This window comes from Miniopterus schreibersii, assembly GCF_964146895.1.
Source record: "Miniopterus schreibersii genome assembly, chromosome: 8".
In the NCBI taxonomy this organism is placed as follows: domain Eukaryota; kingdom Metazoa; phylum Chordata; class Mammalia; order Chiroptera; family Miniopteridae; genus Miniopterus; species Miniopterus schreibersii.
In genome coordinates this window covers 33917980-33940601 of record NC_138109.1, presented here as the reverse complement: position 1 = coordinate 33940601, position 22622 = coordinate 33917980, and the positions used below count along the sequence as shown (strand labels likewise).

At 45.7% G+C, this 22622-nt stretch overlaps 1 protein-coding gene across 1 annotated transcript in view; it reads left to right on the top strand.

Moving 5' to 3' along the window:
• Positions 1-22413, top strand: part of LOC308560445 (peptidyl-prolyl cis-trans isomerase A-like) — a gene marked incomplete at both ends in the record, with an annotated part of 28100 nt that extends 5687 nt beyond the window's left edge. Inside the window, 2 exons of the mRNA XM_081144371.1 lie at positions 19417-19519; positions 21865-22413. Of these exons, the coding sequence (XP_081000497.1) occupies positions 19417-19519; positions 21865-22413 (652 nt within the window). The remainder of the gene's footprint in view (positions 1-19416; positions 19520-21864) is intronic.
• Between the last annotated feature and the right edge of the window lie 209 nt (positions 22414-22622).

Sequence of the window (22622 nt, the reverse complement as noted above, 5' to 3'; positions counted from 1 at the left end):
GGGTAGCAGGTCATTTACCCCTCAGGAAAGCAGCAGGAATGTTGTCCCACGTGCTGGAAAGCTGAGGGGTTAAGTGACTTGCCCGTGGACACCCAGCTGCTAAGGGCAGAACCTGGTGAACCTCAAAGTCAGTGTTCTTCTCTGACAGCATGTGCCTCCCAGGAACAAGGGACACATCCCAGAGGACCTGGCAGTGAGGAGGGACAAGGCTTCAGGGCTATTTTCCCTGTCGCTTCAGCTTTTCCAGATTTTGTTGAGCAGGCTCCTCACTGTGCCCTGCCCATCCCTTCTCAGGTACAAAAGGGGGCTGCCCTCCTTGGAATTAATCTTTCTCTTCTGACCCAAAAAAACCTTCCCAAGTTGACACAGAGCTTCTGGATTCTAGTCATCGGTCAAGGTCCAGTGCTCATTGCCCTGGCCCACTTCAGAGATATCACTCAACCGATGAACAAAGGAATCACGTTTTCCATTCTAAGAGTCTCTTACAAATCTGAGAAGATAAGAGGGGATGTTCAGACCTGAGACTCTCGAAGCAGCGAAGGGACTTCTCTGCCCTCTGTGGAGTAAATCAGGATTACTCTCCCATTTTACACATGAGAAAACTGAGACTTGGAATATGTGAGTAAATTGCCCAAGAGAATTAGTCACATGGTCAGGCTGTGCACCTAGGTCTCAAATATAAAATAGCCAGCATGGTCTTCAGCAACAGCAGGTGTTCAAAATGTGTTGGTTTGCTTGCTTCCAGCTCTCCACTTGACCCCTGTCCCTCACTCTGGAAAGGGGACATCGATTGGCATTTCCTGGAGTGAAAGCAGCTGCTCCCTGTATATCTGTGCCGCATCCCTAAGCTGTGCTCTGACTGGGCCCTTTAAGGAATTAACAAGCTCACATATGGTGCAGGGTAGACTGGGAGCCTGGACTAAGGAGTCATAAAAGATTTTTAAGAGGACTTTATGGGAGTGAGCCCTCCGGCAGGGCGAGCAGTGGGGTAGAGGGTGGGGGTTGAGAGCCGTGCAGCCCCCAGAGGTGGAAAGTCAGCTCTCAGAAAAGACCACATCCCTCACGGGAGAGCATGAAGCCCAGAACCAGGCTGGGGCCTGAAGATAGCAGCTCTGACTAATTCACCATGAGACAAGGGCCAGTTCCTTCCCTTATGAAGCTTATCTGTGCAATAAAAAATCTGTATGTACAAATGTACTTTAAAAATGAAAACAAGAAAGGAAACAGGGAGGGGAAGAAGGAAGAAAGAATTGGTTCAGACTGCTTAGGTCCACTGTGGGCCATCACACCCCTCTGTTCACCCTGTGGCCTGTGATCAGGATACAGATATGTGTCCTCATGCCCTAAACCAACCACGCACATACAATAGTTCTGCTAACAGGAATGTTCTTTCCTCTCTACTCTGCTTGGAAAGGTCATAATCCATTATTCAGTTCTAGGGTCACATCACCTCCTCCATGAAGCCTTCCCTGATTCCCTCACACCTCCATCCACCCTCAGACACAGGCACTCACACCTCTGAGTTTTTACAGCATTCTATAAACCTCAAGGACAGCATTGGTCACGTTGTGTTTTTATTGTAACAGAACAAGTGGTATAAAGCTGCTATTTGAAGGACCCTTATTTTTTTGGCCAGACATAGTCTTACAGTCTTTTTACAAGTTATATCATTTAAATTTCATTCCTATGACATAAATTGGGTATTATTTTCGCAACTTTAAAAATGAGGGAACTAAGCCCCCACGAGGTTGGGGATCTTCCTACTGTGTAACCTTGGGCAGGAGACAGTGCCCGTATTTGGAGCAGGGTCCGATTCCATTGTGCTTCCAGACTGCTCACCCTGAACAGAGAAGTAAGGACAGGTGATGACTGGAATAATCAATGAATGTGACCGGTGAGTGAAGAGAGCTCAAGTGTGAAGTGCAGCCTTCAACGAGCATTTTGTATTGCTGCAGCCATCCCAGTTCACCTCCTCTCAGGGACAAAAGCAAGCCTTAAGCATCACGTAATTTAATCAAAGGGAAATGAAGCCCCCCACCCCCACCCCACCTCCGGCAGGCAAGGCCCTAGCCCAGGTCACAGAGCTGCCTTTGGCACCTGCCCAACAGCACTTCCCAACTTTTACTGGGCCACCTTTTCCAAACCCTCCTTCCCAGAGCTCTGCGTCAGTGACAGGCCTATTTTTCTTCCCTGCAACAGAAGCCTCTCTGTGCCTGTCCTTAGAGACAGGAGGAGCACCAACTCTATTTCTTGGTTGCATTCTCCCAATTAAGCAAAGAAGCCAACCGAAGACTCCTGGAGTCAAACTAATTGCGTCTTAGGCTCTGTGCTGCCGGCTTTAGCCCAGAGTCAGATTTTATTGGCCACTTAGCCCCACACCCAGGGTTTATGGTGGAAACCCTGACAAAGCTGCACTGATAAGGCTGCAGAGGACCCAGGAGACAAGAAAACCTAGTAATTTTCCAGAGTCAAACCATGCCTGTGCCTCGAGGGCCCCTCACCAGCCAGAACTCCGAAGTGTCAGCCAAGGGGACCCTGGCAGAGACCCGCTAGTTTCCACTTCGGTGCACTCCAGAAATTCGGCATAATACCTTGCTGAAGTTTTTAATGACAAGTTTCTCCTCCAGCATCACCTGGTACGTAATTAGTTTTCCCATTCTTTGGATCGTCCGATCATGCATTCATTCATTAAGCTCTGAAATCCCATGCCAGGCTTGCGCTGGGCCCTAAGATGTACCACTTGGGCGACTGGTTTTAAACTGTTCTGGGAGGGTGCCGTCTGTGTGCTGCACAACTCTAGGGGGCGCCACTCACAGGGACTATGATCCCATCGAGTGCCCTCTAGCCGATACTCGCGGCATAGAGAAGGGTGAAAATGAAAATGCCACGTACTCAGTCTCGCCTAGAAGACATACGGTTCAAAATAAACAAAGCAGCCGGTTGTGCAGCAATTCCCTAGCTCTTAGAGCAATGTCCAGTTTGTCTTTCTAAAACAGAAAAAAAATAAAAATCAACGTGTTGTTTTCCAGTTTGAAACAGGATTTCTCAACCTTGGCATTAAGGACATTTTTGGCTGGATAGCCCTTTGTTGTGTGAGAGCATTTAACAGCATAACTGGCCTCTGTGGACAAGATGCCAGTAGTGACTCCTCCTTCACAACCAAAAATGTCCCCAGATATTGCGAAATGTCAGGCGGGGGAAGGGAGGAGAGGGGACCAATTGTCCCCAGTTGAGAGCCACTGGTTTCCTCTCCGTTACCTTCCACTGCCCTCTAAATGAAATCCAGGACCGGTCGATTTTCACTCAGGGCCCTCAGGTCTAAGCCCGCTTACCTGTCCAGCCGCATCACTCACAGTCCCTCTGTGTGCGCTCCCCTGCCTGCAATCATTAGCCCACCCCCACCCCGCCTGGTTCTCTCTCCTTCCCTTCAAGGCGCAGCTTGGGGCCCCCAGCTTGTGAAGCCTACGCTGACCCATCCCCTCCCCCTGATCAGGTGGACTCACCCCTCCATGGGATCCTGGGCACGCGGGCACCTCTCTGTCACAATAGTTAGGTTTGTGAGGATATCAGTTCTAATGAAATGAAATATCAATTCTTATAAGCTACTTGGGGACAGTAACTATGTATCCCCAGCACTTAACAAAGTCCTGGCTTGGAGACCTTTATTTAGCAATTGAACTGAAGTAAATACATGTCCTTATTTGGCGGCTTGGCCATATCCTAGACGTGAAGGGCATTTTATTTGTTTTGGGTTTTTTTTTTCCATCCTCCTAATAAACAAGCCTTTCCATCTGATAATTCCTACCCTACCTAGAATCTCAGTATTTCAATTCAGGAATGTAATATTTCTTCCTGGATGAAAATTAAAACAGTCCCTTTGATTTCTTTGTCGCAGGCCACACTCATGACTGGGGGACCTTCTTGTAATTGACATGCAGCCCGCAGAATCTTGAATTTAAAAAATTGTAAGAGTGGTAATAATTAGTATCGAAAACTTTAGAAGAAGGCTTCTAAAATGTAGTATTCATTTCAAAGACAGAAGAAATGACATTAGGTTTAAGGAAATGGAGTTGAAAGAGATCTCTTAAATTTTTTACACTGTTGTGGGTTGAATTGTGTCCCACAAAAAGGCCCTAACCCCCAATACCTGTGAATGTGACCTTCCTTAGAAGCAGGGTCTTTGCAGATATAATCAAATTCAGGTGAGGTCACAACAGGTAGGGATGGGCCCTAATCGGATGGGTGTCCTTATAAAAAGAGGAGAAGAGACACCGACACAGGAGAGAACATCACATGAGGATGGAGGCAGGGACTGGAGTGAGACAGCTACAAGCCAAGACAGGTCAAGGGTTCCTGGCACCCACCAAAAGCTAGGGGAGAGGCCTGAAACAGGTTCACTCTCAGAAGTCCTAGAAGAAACCAAACTGACAAAAGCTAAATTTTGGACTTCTAGCTTCCAGAACCGTGAGAGAATCCATTCCTGTTGTTTTAAGCCACCCAGCTCCTGGTACTTTGTTAGGGCAGTCCTAGGAAATGAGCACAGTGCTATGAACACTGGAGTAGTAAGAGTGAAACAGGGACCCCCAGGTGGCTCCTCATTCAACGTACCTAGTAGTAAAAGTCAGTGGAAAACTTCAGCAGCAGTCTGTATTTCAGTGTGATTGGAGCACGTAGTGTGCAGGGAGAGAGGAGAGGAAGTAGCACAAGATAGGGCTAGAGACATAGGCAAGGGCCTTTCAACAAACCCAACCCATTTTTAAAACCCAACTCGAGCTCCCTCTCCTTCAAAAAACCTTCATGAGCATCTTACCCCACAGCAATCCCGCCTCCTGAATCTTGATAATCCCCTGATTTTGAACCATACAACTCAGTATCTAATTTTTTGTAAAAAAAGTATTATTGTTCACAATTCTTTTGTGCAATAATGTTTTTCTCTCTAGCTTTTAATCTTCTTGTAAATCTTTTGGAGGCCTTTGTGGGTTGGTTGATAACTGTTGCTCGTTCAGAGTCTTTTCTCTGTACTAAGTAAAAAGGTTTCCCCTCTCAGACCATAGTGAATGGTGGAGTCTTATCAGAGCATTTCGAAGTGGCCCCTGCAGCTCTGGGCCCAGAGGCCAGGTTTGGAACTTGGGCCTGACAGTTCCATCTCTGGCCCTCATTCAGCACCACCCCTGTCTTTTCTTCACTTCCTTAGATAGGGACACCAATGGCCGGTCACCTCACCAGGCTGACACGTAATAGACACCATGAACAGTAGTCAGTATTAGCCTTATTTTTATTGGCAACACCTTCACTTTTAGCTCCACGGACATCAGTCCATCTCGTTTCTATAAGAGCATTTTCTGACTTTTATCATTTCCAATCACCGTAGGAGGTATGTCAAAGCTGTACATTCCTTTTCCTCCAGAGATTTACAAAAGTAGAAGAATGTTCTCTTCTGGGAATTGGTTTCTGGGTGGCCTGGCCAAAAGACTGGGGTGGGCGGCTACAACTGGTGATCTCTCTCAGTCATTTTTACCATTTCCAAGCAAAGCCATCCTCCACAGACAATCATTTTAATAGTATCCACAGTCTTCAAGTCAATTAAATGACCTTGGGCATGGATAAGCTAATTTCTTCAACTGAAAATAGCCCCCCCACACACACGTCTACACTTTAAGTGCCTTGCCTTAAATGCTTATTATAGTCAGACAAGAAGCCACACAACAGTTTTCTTCCCAGAAAAATAACAATATTGAAAAAGAACAGGCTGCAATTAGAACATCTCACTATTTACAAACTCTACTGATGCTGGGAAGCTGTTTACTGAAGGCTGACACTTTCTGGGAAGCAAGAGTTCAAAACAGAGGACTATAAAATTGTTAATAGGATGGAAGAAATTGTTTATTAATTACTTCATTGATTTATTCATTCATACATTCATAAGTAACAGATTCTGATAGAAACATTCTGATTTTGAATTCATAAACCAACAGTCCAGACTGTAATAGTCAATTGGGATTAACCTTGAGAGCTCAGGTTTCTAGTTAGTCACCACTTCAAAAAGCCATCTCCAGCCCCCTGTATCTAGATTGTCCTCTCCCCTATGATCTAATCATAGCATGTAGCATCTTGTATTTCCTCTCTGTATCCATGACCAGGCAACAAGCTCTATGAGCTCCTTTTAGTTTATTACTGTGGCCCTAGCACCTGCACAGCACCTTGCACGTAATAGTTGCTTCATAAATATTTGTCAAATGGCTAAATGAAAGACTTTTGGAGGGAGCATTCGTGTATTAATTTATTCATTAATTTATTCAACCTCTAAAAATACCCAGAAAGGAAATGTATCTGAGGACTTTATAAAGAAACCAAGATAATAAACTAAACACAAGTGATCTCCCATGTGGGGACGAGCACTGGCTCTGTCAAGTTGGATGGTCACAGACAAACCAGTGAATGAGTAGATTCCAGGGCATGGGGGATTGCAAATTAGATGAATGGACACATGAGTAGACAAAACAAACTACAAAGACTTGAAACAGAATTCGAAGACTAATGTTCAGCCTCAGGCAGGTGGCTCTGGTTTAGATTCTCCCTCTTTTTTTTTTTTTTTTTCCATTTTCTTGGGATGAAACTGCCTCCATCGGACACACGTCACCTCCATCCACTGCAATCCACCTGCCGCCCATAAATTATCTATCCCCACTTTCCATCTTGTATCTTGAGCCTCTCCCTCTTTACTTGCTATGTCTCCATAAACTGGGTCGGGATCCTCTACCCTTAGGTTTAACCCCCCACTTTGGTCCATAGTCCTGGACAGTTCCCTCCTAGCCTCTGCCTCCGTCACGCCCAGGATTCCTGTAATGATGCCCTCGCTCGGGGTTTCCTCCTTCACCGGCAGTGGATCCACTGACTCTGGATGCCCACACTCACCATTTCGTAGAAAGTGCACTGACCCAGAGTATTTGCTAAAGCCAACACGTATGCCTGCCTCTATTTTTCCTCACCTCCGCAGCTTTTGCCACTGCTGACCAAACCTTCAAGATCTTCCCCCTGGAGATCCAATGATGTCATTCTCATAGAGGTTTTCTCCCACCTGTTTTCAATTTAGCTTTTCAGGTCTTGATCCTTAACTGCCGAGATTCCTGAAGGTTCTCCCTCCAACTCTCAGCTCTTCTTTTGCCAAAGACTAATCCTACTTTAACTCATTCAGATCCATGTCTTTAAAGACCATCTGTATGCTTGCGCCTCCAAAACTCTCTCCAACCAGAGTCTCTCTGACCCAGGTCCTTTTCTTCAGCACCAAATCCATGCACAGAGCTGCCTGCTAGACACCTCACCTGGGTGTGCTGAAGGCAGTTCAAACGCGGCATGCTTAAAACTGAACTTCCCATCTGCCTTCACACTCTGCCCTCCCCTTGCAGGTCTCAAACCCAGTGAACATCACCTCCATCCGTTTAGGCGCTCAAACCAAAAGCCTGGGGGCCATCATCAGCTCCTTCATCTTCCCGGGTTACCAAGATCTGCCAACTCTACTTCATTAAAATCTTAAAATGTTAAATTCCATCCAGTTCTTTCCATCCCCATATATGCTGCCATAATTCAGGCCACTATCACCTCTTACATGGATTAACACAGCCTTTAAGCTGGTCTTAGCTCCAGTGTTTCATTTTCTTCTTTGTAACCAAAATGGTCTTTCTAAAAGATAAAACAGACCATGTAAAGAATCCCTTCTCTCTCCCACCCTACACTCACTTAAAACCTTTCACAAACAGTTCTGAAGACCACGGGGAAAGTCCACGGTCCTCAGCCTGCCATTCAAGGCCCTCCTCACCTCTCCAACCCCACCACTGGCTCTTCATCTCTCTTTTTCTGGGCCTTTGCTTATGCTGGGCTCTCTGCCTAGAGCACATTTCTCTCTCGCTTTCTACACTAAGCAAACTTCAACTTGTTAAACCTGGCTCCGATGCTGCCCTTCCAGAGAAGTCTTCCTTGACTCCCAGACTAAGTGAAGGGCTGCCTTTGTGTTCTTATGATTGAACCCATTGTGACCCTTCCCCCATGGTGTTCCAAAAACAGTGAGCAACTTTAGGTTTTATTTCAGTGTCCCTGGTCTAGCTGAAAGTACATGTGAGTCATTTAATGATTTTTTTGTGAAAGAGGAAGGAAGGAAAGAAGAAGGAAGGAAAGAAGGAAGGAAGGAAGGAAGGAAGGAAGGAAGGAAGGAAGGAAGGAAGGAAGGAAGGAAGGAAGGAAGGAGAGAGGGAGGGGGGAGGGAGGGAGGAAGGGTAGCTAAGTGAATGAACACATATAACTCTTAAATTTCACTCCACATTGCATATCCATAATGCCCTCTAGTGACTGATGGATTCATTGTAGGTTTAGAGGACACTGGGCCAATTAGTAAACATGTACCGAGAACTATGTGTGAAATTCCCAGTGCTGGACACTGAATGGGTACACAGCCTAGTAGAGCAATAACACACATACCAAAAAAATCACCCTACATTGGGTGCTGTGTAAAGCAAGCAGGCAGGAAAAGTAGCAACAAAAAGGCTTTGGGAGTAAACAGACTGAAGTTCTGCCAGTACTAGCTGAACAAATTTAGCCTCTCTAGCCCTTAGTTTTCTAATCTATAAAAATGGGGATCATAGTATCTACTTCTCAGGGTTGTTGGGAGGATTAAAAGAGGAAAATGATCATTCCAGGCATGTGCTGGGTTCCTACAGAGTAGGCCCTCAACAAAAGTTACCTTCTTTCCCCTCCACCTGCCTCCCTCACTCATGAATCTGCAATTCCCCCTGGAACCTATTAAAGCTGAATTGAAATGAGGGAAGGCAGCTCCATCCATGCCTGGGGAACTGGCACATCTTTAAAACTGTTGGTTTTAAGTGGTTGGTGACTCCCAAGGAGTCCACATGGTACCCAGGCAAGTGCTCCTGGAACCTGGACCCCATCTCTGCACCACTGAGTTGGGTCTTTGTGTAGCTGAAGCCTTCATTGCTCCCCTTCCTAGTCTAACAGAATTATGAACCCCAGTTTTGGCCCTTATTGACTTTTTACAGCATCCGGAGATGACCGTGCCATTCTCTTCTTCCAAACCCTTCAATTGCTGCCCATAAGCTAAAAGACACAATCCTGAATCCTTAGCATGAAATGCCTGGGTCTTTTCTCCATCTGCACCCATCTGCATTCTCTAGGGCAACTATACTGAGTCCTTATATAAATAAACCATGGTCCCTAAGCACCTTGTTTTCCAGTAAGTACTTCTGGGCCTTCTTTATGCTTTTCCCTCTGCCTGGTACACTCTCTCTCCAGTTCAGTGCCTGGCAAAGTCATCTCCATTTTTCTAAGAACCAGCTCAAGCACCAATTCCCTTGAGCAGCTTTCCCAACTCTAGGTCAGCTGCCCTCCCTCCGTGCTCCCACAGCCCCCATCACAGCACGCCATTGTCATTTCCTGGCTACCTTTTTTCATACCTCCCTTTGACCCTGAGCTTAACAAGAGCAGAAACTAGGGCTTACGCAGCACCCGATCCTCCCGCCCTCCCAGCGCCTGAAACTCAACAGGTGCTCCACAGAGGCTATTGGACTGACCTGAACCGCTAGAGTCCAGGGAGTCACCCTCTCGGGCTCCCCTGACTGCTGGTATAAACATGTTTGCCTGATTCACACCTGAAGATTGCTGCTGTTGTGCTCACTGGGTCATACCTATCTGGTCAAACCCTCCTTTTGATTGACCTGTGCCCACTTTGAGGCCACATATACTGAGAAAGGCAGAGTCAAAGCCAAAGGGGTGTGGTTGAAGGAAGCAGAGCCAGAGCAAAAGCCCAAATTAAAGTCAAGTTAGGCGAAATGAACAACCATAAATATTAGGCTGCACACTAGATGTCTTATTTTAAACATTTTATGCAGTACCTACCATGAGACAGACACACTTCTGAGCGCCTTAACACGCTGACTCATTTAATCTGCACAGCCACAGGGTGAGGCTAGTCTATTGTTAATCCCATTTTACATGTGGGGGAAACTGAATCATCGGGAGGTCAAGTAACTTGCCCAAGGTCACAGAGCTAGTAAGTGATAGAGCTTCTGTAAAGGACAAGGTGGGCCCAGAAATAGGTACAGAAAAGATTCTTTCAAAAGCAGAAAGAATTGAGAGGAGCAGTGTAAAGAATGGGGCCGGGCAGGCAGCTTGTCCATTTACCTACTCAATGTATTCAATAAAAAATGTTGTGCATGTGCCTGGCTCTGTGTTAGGCTCTGGAATTACAGTAGTGTACTTACAGGTTCAGTCCCTGGCCTTATGGTGTTCATAGTGCAGTAGAGAAATTAGGCAAATAATCACACAAATAAACAAATGAGCATACATTATGGAAAGTGCTAGAAGGGAAATATTCATGTCACCATGAGACTGAATAGAAAAGGGTATCTAATAAATATTGGGGGTCAGAAAATGACATTCATGATGAGACAAGAAAGATGGATTCACCAAGCGAAGGACAGAAGGGAAAGAGCTCCAAGGAGAGGGAGAAAAAGTGCCAAGTTCCTGAGGCAGGAAGGAGTTTAGTTGTTCAAGGAGCTAGAAGAAGGGCAGTGTGGCAGAGGGACAAGAAATGAGGCTGGTGAGGGAGGCCCGGGCCAGATCATTCAAGTTTGGGACAGAGCCTGCGGGAAGGGGAACAATGGGAAGGGCAGTTAGAGGCAGGTCTTAAATGCCACACTCAAAACTTGGTATTTCATCTTTGACGCACAAGACGTGTGGGTATCTCGGAAGCCAAGACAAGGGCTTGAGCATGTCACTTTAGAGATTAAAAATAAAAACAAACAAAAGGGTAGGTGTTTGGTGGGGCAGGCACAGAGAAATTGGACATGTTCAGAAGGAGAGCAAAATGTCCTGCCAAATGGTCAGCCTGGAAAGAGTTAACCCCTTCCCACCCTCGATATCTTCATCAACCTCAGCACTCCGCAAAATAACAAGCTATCATTTATCAGCGTTCTGCAAGGTAGCATTTAAAACTGAGGCAGGGCAATAAATCAGGCACATATAATTTGAGCCCTGAAGTATAGTAATTCTTCTTTTAATGCAACATCTGGTATAGATAATACAATTTGCAGGGGAGGGAGCAATGAATGCTATGCAGGGCCCTCATTACTGTGCAGGCCGCGCTCGAAGCCTGACGTCCCTCCCATCCTTCCAGCAACACCGCAGACTTGAAAAGGAGCTGTATTATTATTCCCTCGGCTGGCCAAAAGGGAAATCGAGTTAATTATAGACTTGTTTGCCAGTTATTAATTAAACCCCAGCTAAACGTAAAAACACAGGGGAAGTGCCATTTCCCGCTCCGTGCTCCCAGACTCTCGGAGCTGAGGGGTTGACGTCCCTGCCTTTGCAGTCCACTCCGTGTCCTGTTTCCTCTGCGGATTTTCTCAGGAGGGTCCCAGGGCCTTTGCCCTGAGTGCAAACAAAACCTTATTTTTAGCTGGGAAGGAACGCAAAATGGAAAGCTCCGAAACAGCAGGGGAACAATAGGAGGAAGCTTGCAGACACTGACTGGTCATGATACCAGGACTCCGGAGGCTGTCATACCCTCCTGCCCCCCCCCACCCCCCACCCTGCAGCCTCCCGGGTTCTTGAGCTTCCCTAGTCCTCAGTTGGATGCCTTAGTGTGGGCTGCGCACTTGCTGTGAGGCAGCTCTGCCTCGTGACTGGAAGGACAAGTTTTGTGGCATACAGCCAGGGCTCTAAACTTGCTCCCACTTACTTGCTCTATGACAATGAGCTCTTAAATGAAGACACTGACAATGCCCTCCTCCTGGCTGTGCTGTGAATTTTAAATGACACAAGGCTTGTCAAGCACTCAGCAGGTGCCCAGCATGTGGTTGCTAATGAATATTAGTTTCCTTTCTCTCACTCTTCCAGGCTTCATCTCTGTATGTCCCACATAAATATCGTATTCTAGAAGGTGCCATGTGACTATGGCACATCTCAAAACCTTTCTAAGCTTCTGTTTTCTCATCTCTAAAATAGGAGTGAGACCAGTGCCCACCAGGGATCATTGGGAGAACTGAATGAGATGATAGGACAGCCTACTGCCTGGCTCTGTGTGATAGGTCCAACAATGGAGCTAGTGTAGAAGAAAAAGAGAAAGAGAAAAGTGGGGAGACATTTGTGAATTGTAAAGTGCAATATATATAAAAAGATAGTGACAACTGTCATTCCTATCCTGTGTGATACCAAGCTTGAGATTCCATAAAAAATAAAAATAGCTTACATCAGAGTTTCTATATCTTTCTTCTAGCCCTCTGTGAGGTTGGGTAGGCTAGGAATATTGGAAGAGGGTGTCTCAAGGTAGACACCTACCTTATATTCTATCACATGCCAAATAAAATTCTTCAATATTAGCTGTACTAACTTGGGAAAATTATCCAAATTCTCAAACTATTCACCTAGTCTGCAAGAAATGGATGATCATATCTACCCCACAGAATTACAGTCGGCATTAAGTGAAACGACATATATACAGCCTGACACATACTAAGTGCACAGTAAATGGCAAGAGTTTCCCTCCCCATTGCTACCCTGCTCTCTGGAGAGGTCTTTGTTGCACAAGATGAATCAACATTCTAAGAACCTGGCAGGAGGCTGCTGTCAGAAGCATGCCCTGTCCTGTCAATATGTGGCTTTGGTCTTGGCTCCAGGAATTCAAAATTTTTAAAAGGGATATAGCTAGCATACTCCCCACTTGCTGTTCATGCCTTACCAATTACAAGAAGGACAGAGTGCTCTCAGGAAAGGAAAACTGTGTGTGTGTGTGTGTGTGTGTGTGTGTGTGTGTGTGTGTAAGTAGTATGGGAAGGTTCCATGGTTTTTGCTTGCAGCTCTGAGAGCTTGTGAATCATTCAGTAAGAAAATACCTTCTCCCCTTTCTCTAAGAATTGAGCAGTGATGCATTTTCAGTTCTCCTTAAACAGAAAAGCTTAGAGGGTATTGGAGGTAGAGCTTAACTGTTTCATTCCAAAAACTTAAAGGTCCAAAGTCTACAAAATTGCTACATATACCTGGACCTCCACATGCAAAACTGATAGTAGAACTTAATCTAAGAGAAGCTTCACTTCCCCTGAGGAGCTGGCAGGCTTCTATGTGGTGATGAGAAAGACATGTCCCAGCCCCTACCCTGTGCCCAGCTTTGTGCCAGGTGCAAGGTGGCTGGTAATGGGGTGAATAAGACAGTGGCAACCTTGCCCTTGAAGCTCACAGGTGACCCTCAGCAGACTCAACTAGCAAGTTGGAATGGTAAGAAAATTGCAGAGCAAGAAGCAAACCCACTCACTGGGAAGTATTGTCTATTATTAAGCAGCTTTTACAGCACTGGGTCTTCCCTTTCATTGCGTACTTGGCCCTCACAATGATACTGAGGGAATTTTTAGGCACATAATGAGAGGCAAGTAACATGCCTATATTGCACATGAGGACACTGGAGCCCAAAGGCTGTAAGTGGCAGAGCTAGAATTCAAATTTGGACCTGACTCCAGAACCCGTTCTTGTCAGCCTTGTTATCTATCCTCCAAAGGCCATGAGAAAGCGGGGATTAAAACAAATAAAATCATTACAGTAGGCAAGACAACTCAAAATTCGCAACAAGGATAGGGAAATTCATGATTGGGGCAAATAGCCCTTTATTTTTCTTAAATTAGAGCCTGGCAAATGAATGGTCACCATGTCATCGAGAAAAGGTTAGAATATGGGCAGGATCCTCCACGGAAATAGGCACGGAAGTATGTAATTGGTTTAGAGAGACTTACATCCAAAAAGATTAAATCAAGTTTTGGCACATGAAAGGGTAAGCTTCAGTTATTGGAAAATTTACTTAGGTGACACAGTTCATTTCCTGATGAAGCCAGATTAATGGGACATTACTGAACCTAATTCCTCAAGAAATAAATGACTCACTCTCCTGCTGGGCTGCCTGAGCTCTCCATGTGCTTGGCCTTTTGCCCTTTCTGAAAACCCAAGTGCTAGGATGGGAAACTCAGCTGGTAAGGAGAAGGCAAAGAATCGATCCTTTTTGCTCTTTACCTCCTGGTTTTCTATTAATTAGGTCTTAAACTAAGTGGCACTTGAATAGCGAAAATGGATCACCCTCCCACCAAATTTAGAGTTTACACCAAGTTATTTGGAGCTTACTGAGGAGGCCTGGGGTGGTCAAAATGACTAGATGGACAAGGTCTTGCAAAGGACAAGATTAGAGAATGGTAGCAAGGAGGGTTGGGGCTGGACCTCTCAGAATAGGCAGAAAGCATGAGGCTATTTGTGTATGTAGATGTTCAGACAAAAGGAACCAAAAGGAATACTCAATAATCAGATGGTCAAAATGTCCTATTATGTGGTTAGGTAGCTTCTTTCCCCAGCTATCCTAATGCTTACTCAGTGGGCTTGTGAACAAGGTAGGTGAAGTTTAGCAGGGATGTAGCCAGATTGATGTTAGTCAAAGAAGTCTATGTTATTGAACCCATGCATGAGTGTCCAACCCATCAACAGCAGAGACCATTGCGGATCCTTGGGTAAGGCATCATTTCCATGATCAGCCACCTAGTCTGATCATGTAGGGAGGCAGTGATTTATCCTCACTGCAACAGATACTAATGTTTACTATATCTGGATGTGACTCCCCTGCCCATATGTTTCTGACAACATCATCATCTACAGACATAAGAATGCCTTACTCTCCATTACAGAATCCCACACAATTTAGCTTCTGACCAAAGAGCTCATTTTACAGACAAGAAGTAGGACGACGGACTCATACCATGAGTCTTATCATGAACTTCATCACTCAGAAGCAAACAGTCTAACAGATAGAATGGTGGAATGACCCATTGAAGACTCAGTGATGATGCTTGCTAGATGGCAGTACTTGCCATGTTGGGGTACTGTACCACAAGGTGCAGTATGTATTCTCAACTACCAGGTCATATTTGATGCCATTTTTCCATAGCCAAAATACTTGGGTGTGAGAACCAAGAAGCAGGAGGAGTTTCTTCTACCATTAACTCTAATGACCCTCTCACACAAAAGTGTACTCCCATTGCTACAAATTTGGGCTCTGCTGGATTAGAGGTCTTATTTCCCAAGGAAGGAACATGTCTACCTGGGGACGCAACAATGGTTCTTTTAACTGGAAGTCAAGACTTCCTTGTTTATGCCCCTGCAACATGAACTAACATGACTAGTAGTAAAAGTTAAAGGAAGACCATAGCAACCCAATACCTTCAAATCTACTACAGGTTCAGGCCCTCTAGGAATGAAGGTTGGGGTCCCACAATCAGTTAAAGACCCATGACCAATTGAGGTGCCAAATGAGGCTAAGGGAACATAAATTTAGCAGTGGGATAAGGAAACTCTTACTATAACTATGCCCTTGCAATCAGTTGCAGAAATGAGAAAGGTTGCAACTATGCAACCATTCATCTTCAGCATCTGAATTAAGTCTAGTGATTTCACCTGACTGCAAAAATGAGCTGCAGGGAACACTGGGAAAGAGATCGTCTTGCTCTTCAGCTTCTCTAGTGGGTGATGACTCTGCCTTCTAATGAGATTCATAAGATCGAGAAGGAAGAAGAGGGTTAAAATTCTGGGCAGCAAGAAAAATGACAAATGTCTCCTACAAAGAAATTTATTAAACACCTGCCATGAATCAGGCAACATTTGAACTGAGATTTGAAGATTAGGTAGGAATAAGGCAAGCAGCTAGAAAGGAAATGACATTCAATAGAGAACAGCATGTGCAATGGTTCAGAGCTGTCTTGAGAGTGCCAATCATGCCAAGGAAGTGGGATGTAAGTGGGCGAGGAAGACTATCGCTGTCCACAGTGAACACAGCTTGGTGTGTGGTAGGACTGTAACTCAAGTACTGGTCACTCTGAGGCCATGTTCAGTTCCACCACCACAGGTCTCCACCACCCAATGCTCCCTCTTGCTTCTTGCTGGTAAGGAGTTAAACGCCCAGCCAGAGGGCAAAGGACTGAGAGTCCTGGGCCAGGATAATCATAAACCCAAATAAGTGGTACTGATCAATCTAGAGTTGACTCCTGAGGCTTTTCTCTGAGATGCAGTCAGGGGACCCAAGAATATCCCAGAGTGCCCACCAGAAGGAAACTCTTGGTTCCACAAGAGCAGGTATTGCACAATATTTGGTTCCACTCTTGAGATGCAAGCAAACCCTTGCCATATCCCTATGCAAAGTCCAAAACCAAACTGGACTTTAATTTCCTTTGTGGGAATAAGGAGTGGTTCGTGTGAGAATAAAATATACTACTGACCAAAGGGAAGGGGAAGAAAAGGCAGTCTAATTTGGTCATTGCTAAAATGAAACTGGGGAGCAAGGCCCACAGCTGCCTCCCTAGGAAGTCCTATTAACTCAGACAATGGCCCAGTTGTTCTCCTCTGCCTAAAGAAACCCTGCAGTCCCCAACCTGGGAGCCACTCACTGTCTTTTTCTATTGCTTTCCTTGAAACACAATTTATTAGAAATACTGCCAGATCTCCAGGGGGGAAACAAAAGGCTGGCAGTAAAATGAAACACCTAATTAACAGAGAGGACTGTTCCACTGCTGCCAGAGAACTTTCTGCAAGACTCCTGGCTCCCTGAAGAAAGTAGTTAGGGGAGGGGGGCCCAAGGAGCACTGAGTACCTACTATTGTGCACACCATAGTGGCTGGAAGTGGCATTGAACAGTGGTTATGAACATTGACTTTGGAGCCAGACTGCCTGGGTTCAAATCCTACCTTTGCCACTTACTGTGAAAAGTGCTATAACTTCCCTGGGACTATGAAATGAGGGTAATTATTGTCCTTCTCAAGGTTATTGTGAAAGTCAAGTGAATTAATTAATCAAAGTGACTGAAAAACTATATCTAGTAAGTGTTAGATAAGTATTAGCTATTAACATTATACGTGAGGTGAGTCCACCATTTTTTATTTTTACTTACTTATTTTTTTTCAATATATCTTTATTGACTTCAGAGAGAGGAAAGAAGAGGGAGAGAGAGAGATAGAAACATCAATGATGAAAGAGTCATTGATCAGCTACAGCCCCCAACCCGGGCATGTGCCCTGGCCGGGAATCGAACCCTGATCGCCTGGATCCTAGGTCGACGCTTAACCGCTGTGCCACGCCTGGCTGGGTGAGGTGAGTCCACCATTAAACACATCATCTCACTTTATTCCTGCAATAAGTCTGGGCCAGGGATTATTACACCCAACTCACAGGTGGTAAAACTAAGGAGCAGGAAAGTTAAGCAGTTACTTGTCTAAGCTGAAGTAGCTATTACATGGTGAGCTAGGACTGAAATGCATAGCTGTACAATTGCAGAGCCTGAGATATTTCCAGCATGTCATGCTGCCCACTTCCCCTGTGAGACAGAGGTCTGTCGCATCACTGTGTCCCTTTGCAGCCTCAGAAGTTTTGCCATTGGCTCTGGTCTATTAGGGATCAGGGTCCCCTGCCTCTGTGCTGGTAGACAAATACAGGCCACGGGCAGTGGGGACTGCAGGGACAGGGCCCAGGGACAAGCAAACCTTTGCAGGCAGCATCTGGCCTCTTATCATCAAGAGAGGAGATTAAAAGAAGGGTGGACAAGAGAAAAGGAAGAGGGGGAAAAGGGGTGAGAGGGGGGGAAACCCAGCTCCATTTGCATTTACTGGTGTTTGTTTATACATCCATACCCAGCCTTGATTTTCAGGGATTATACAGCAGGATAAAACTGAGTCTCATTTGGGGCAGCAAGTTCCTAATGAGTCTCCTTGAAGTCTCACGCCAGTGACTTTTTCAACTTTCATTTATCATCTTCCAAAACAATATAAAGCCTTGGCAGACAGCCTACTTCTTTCTCCAGCATCCCACCCCACCTGCCTTCTACAGCAAGCCATAAAGAAAAGCATCTGGCAAAATGCTGCATACATAGCTGGGCTTCAACATTGCAAGATGGCTCCAGGACCAGCGAGTCACTCCCCACCATTCCCAATGGATTTACTGAACTTTCAAAAGTAGCTGTTCCCCTGGGCTTTGGAGAAAAATGCATCTGTACAATCGTTTCCCTTCCTTCCTCTCTCTACCCCCAGGAAGTCCTCTCTCAGCCAAGATGGCCAAAAATGCAAGCTTGTTGCATTCGCGTGTGTGTTTGTGTGGATATGAGGCCTTCCCGCTGGGAAGCCGGCATATGAAGTCCCACCCCTAACCCCCAGTCCCAAATTGAAACAAGCTGGTTGTAATTGTGAGCGAGCCCAGCTCACACCAGCTGGGCCCTGCTCTGAGCTTCAGAAAATGCTGTTTCATGTTCAGATGCAAATGACTATTTCCTCTCCAGAGCGTGCCGGGACTATGTTCCCATCTGAATGGGGAGCAGAGGGGAACAGAGGCTCGGGAAGAACATTTGGCCAGGCTGTCAGGATGAATTATGTTGCCCTGAAACTTTCCCTGAATTCAAAGAGTGGTCAGTGCTCCACAGGAGGTGCAGAGAGCAGGGGAAGGGCCATGTTCCCAGAGCCTCCCCACAGCTGTTCCTGCACCCCATCCCACTGCCAGCCCCTGAGGACCAGCACTCATGGTCCCTGAACTGGTTCTTCTGCCTCCAGGAGAGTCCTCTCCAATCTATCCCAAACCCCTGTTGCCAGAGTGAGTCAATCATTCATTCATTCAGTTATTGCACACTTAATTGTGCCAGATAGTGTTGCAGGCACAGTATAGGATTCAGCAGGAACCACACAGGGGCTGGAGGGGGGGAGCCTGTCCTCAGGAAGCTTATCTTCAATGATCCTTCTCATGTGCAGTTCTCATGCCACTCCTCTATACCCAAAAGTCTTCAATGACTCCCTATGGCCAACCGAATAAAAATTTGACTCTTTAATGCAGACTAGGCCTCCAGGCTCAGACTCACGTCTGCTTGTCCAGTCTTAAGTTTAATTCTTCACCATCTACGATCCAGTCATGAGCCTGTTGAGCATCTACCCACCCTGCATGGTCCAGCTCCGATGCCATCTCCTTGGAACCATCCAGGATTCCCCAGTAGGAATGAATCCCTCCTTCCTTTGTGTTCTTAATATCCCAGCAATTTACAGCAAAGGGAAATGGCAGCCATTACCCCAAAATCCAAATTGGCCTTTTTACAGTCCCATTCTCCCCAGGCCTAATTGTGTGTTAAGACTACCAATTCGTGCTGTCGTAAACATGACTCGGGCTCCTTGATGTGGGGATTTAACTCAAATGTATTGAGGGCCTAATACGTGGCAAGGCCTGTGCTACACATTTTCATTTCTTTCTTCCTGCCCTCTATTTTCCCCTATGTGCAGATGACAAAACCAAACTCAGAGAGGTGAAGTAACTTAGCCAATGTTACACAACTGGCCAAGCAGGCTTCCTTGCCCATTCTCGCAGCCACTCTTTCCACCTCCAGGACACAGTGGTGTACTGGGGGTCCCTGTGCAAAGTTACAGGACAAACACTGTACGACTACCTGGAGCATCCTTTGCACTTACCGGTAAGTAATTTAAATACTATTTGATGTCAAGAATATCTACAATAAAACAAGCCCAGATGTTGCATATTATGGAGTGGAATTTTAAGATTGCATAAATTTTAAAGATGAAATGCAAGTTTTCAAATCCGTTTTGCAACAGAGGGGGGCTCCCTGGGCTGTGCTCCAGGCCTGTCCAGCTGGCCCGCATTCAGACTCCTGTGCATGAGGGCTACTTGGATGGAAACGTTTTCTTTAATATTACATTTTCTTACTGAGCAGCGCATGTTCTTCCTCTCCTAAGAGTTGGGCCTTGCAATGTGGCAGTCAGTAATTGATGGGTGTCGTTGGCTCAATGATGTGTTCATGACGAGCTGACTTCTCCTGTAATAATTTCAGTTCAACAGGGACCTTAGCTGCCCGACACTAAATAAAAGCATAATGGTAGAAATTCAGTCATTGTGTCAAGACATGAGAGGAGCTTACATTGTGGAGGGTATGAAGGAGAAAGGACCCCCCATGTCCCTCAGTGACTGCATAATTTAGAATTGACTCTAGCTGATATTGACTAGGAGCAAGGCTGGGTTTCCTGAGCACAAGTGAGTTCTGGATAACTTGTGTTTTTGTTTTCATTGAGTTAATTATCTGGCAAGAGCAACACAGACTTAACATGTAGCACCTGAGCCACCACATCTTCTCCCTCCCTACTGCTCACCTCCACTGCAAACTTGGCTACTTAATCTCAAACCTCATTTCTCTACATCCCAGACTTAATTTAAGGATCCTTCTCAACACAGCACTCAGGCAGTTGCTCTCAATGGACCAGAGTTGGCACAAGAGATGAGTCTTTGCCCTCCCTGATCTGGAGCACAGTCCTCAGATGAAGGGGACTATTCCAATTCTCCCCAGGTTGGTTCAACAGACGCTGATTGAGTACCTGCTTTACATGTGCCCACCTCACACCTAATTCTAAAGAGCAATCTGACCATGCTGATCTTCTCCATAAAACCTTCTGTGGCTTCACAGTCTCTATAGTCCGCGTTCCTCTGCTGTTATTTAGGGTCCTCAATCATTGTCCCAGCCAGACATCCAGGCTCTTCTTGAGGCGCATCCACACAGTGGATCTGAACGGTGTTCCCACTCTGCCACCTGTTATCTCCATGACTTTGTATACCTGCTCCCTTGGCCTGGGGCAGCTTCCTCCCTCCCTTTCCTAGCTGAGTGGTTCTGGAACTTAATCATACATCAATGGACAGGTTAAAACACAGATTGCTGGGGCCTCATACCCAGTTTCTGATTCAGTAGGTTTGGGATGAGTCACAAGAAATTTCTTTTCTCACAGTTTCCCAGGCAATGCTAGTGCTTCTACACCAGGAACCACATGGTGAGAACTCGGGCTCTAGATAACTAGCCTGCCCTTCAAGCTCAGCTAAAGTTTCACTTCTTCCAGAAAGCCCACCCTGACTAGCCTCCTTCCATATTGTTTTAGGTTCCTTCTCTGGGTTCCACACCCCCTGTTATCTCCTCTGTCCTAGCACAGAAAAAGTTATGAAGAAATTATCTATCAATGTGTCTATATCTCCTCTCAATTTTAAGTTCCCCAAGGAACTTAAAGACACAGCTCCACTGTGTCTTATTCATCCCCATGTCCCTAGTACCTCACAAATGCTTATTACCTAATGGAGGCTCACTAATGAGGGGGAATGTTATCACCATGATCCCATCCTCTCTTACCTGAAGAACTGCCTCGATCTCCTCCCCGGTCGCAAGGCCTCTAGTCTGAACACCCGCACTAAATCTGCCACACTCTTGCTTAAAATCCTTCCATGACTGCACATGACCATCAGAGAAAAGGCCAAATTCCTTATCCTAGCATTCAAACCTCCAGATTTGGACCCCAACATAACTGTTCAGCCTCATCTTCTAGATTCACTGTGTTGTCAATATCTCAAACTTCTTTATCCCCTGTGCCAGTTCCTCTGCAAAGAATGCCCTTCACCTTTTCTTCCTGGAAAACTCCTATTCATGCTACAAGGCCCAGATCAAATATCAACATTTCTATAAAACTCCCCTTGATTACTCCTAGCCTAAATAAATTATTCTCATAGCATGTACTTCCCTTTGGTAAAGTATTTAGACAAGTGAACAACCCTCTATTATCCAGGAAACTCTCCCTACTTAGACTCTGTTCCTAAAAGACTGGTCCACATCTGTTTCTCTGGCCCCTACCAGAGAGCCTAGTATATAGGAAGTGCTCAACGACTGTTTTATCAATCTGGCTTCCACCCTGAGGAATATAAAAGCAAACTTGGGTTTTTATGGGCTCCCATCTTCACCTCAAAGCAACCATTTCACTTGTATTTTAAAAGTCGGGCAGGTCTAGCTTTGCAAACACCACTGCCCCAGAGCCACCCGTGACCAGCCATGGTGACCCCACCATGTTCTTCCACATCACCGTCGATGGCGAGCCCTTGGGCTGTATCTCCTTCAAGCTGTTTGCAGACAAAATTCCAAAGACAGCAGGAAACTTTCATGCTCTGAGCACTGGGGAGAAAGGGTTTGGTTATAAAGATTCCTGCTTTCACAGAATTATTTTGGGATTTACGTGCCAGGGTGGTGACTTCACACACCATAATGGCATAGGCAGCAAGTCCATCTGTGGGGAGAGATCTGAAGATGAGAATTTCATCCTGAAGCATAGGAGTCCTGGCATCTTGTCCATGGCAAATGCTGGACCCAACACAAACCGTTTCCAGTTTTTCATCTGCACTGCCAGGACTGAGAGGTTGGATAGCAAACATGTGGTCTTCGGCCGGGTGAAAGAAGGCATGGATGCTGTGATGGCCGTGGAGCACTTTGGGTCCAGAAATGGCAAGACCAGCAAGAAGATCACCACTGCTGACTGTGGGCAATTCTAATAAACTTGACTTGTGTTTTATCTTAACTGCCAGACCATTCCTTCTATAGCTGAGGAGAGCACCCCTTCATCCCTATCTGCTTGGAATGTTCTATAATCTTCCCGTTCTCACCACAGTTCATTGAGTTCCATATTTTCCATTCCCCTTCCAAGTCTAGCTGGATTGCAGAGTTCAGTTTATGATTATGAAATAAAAGCTAAACAACAACA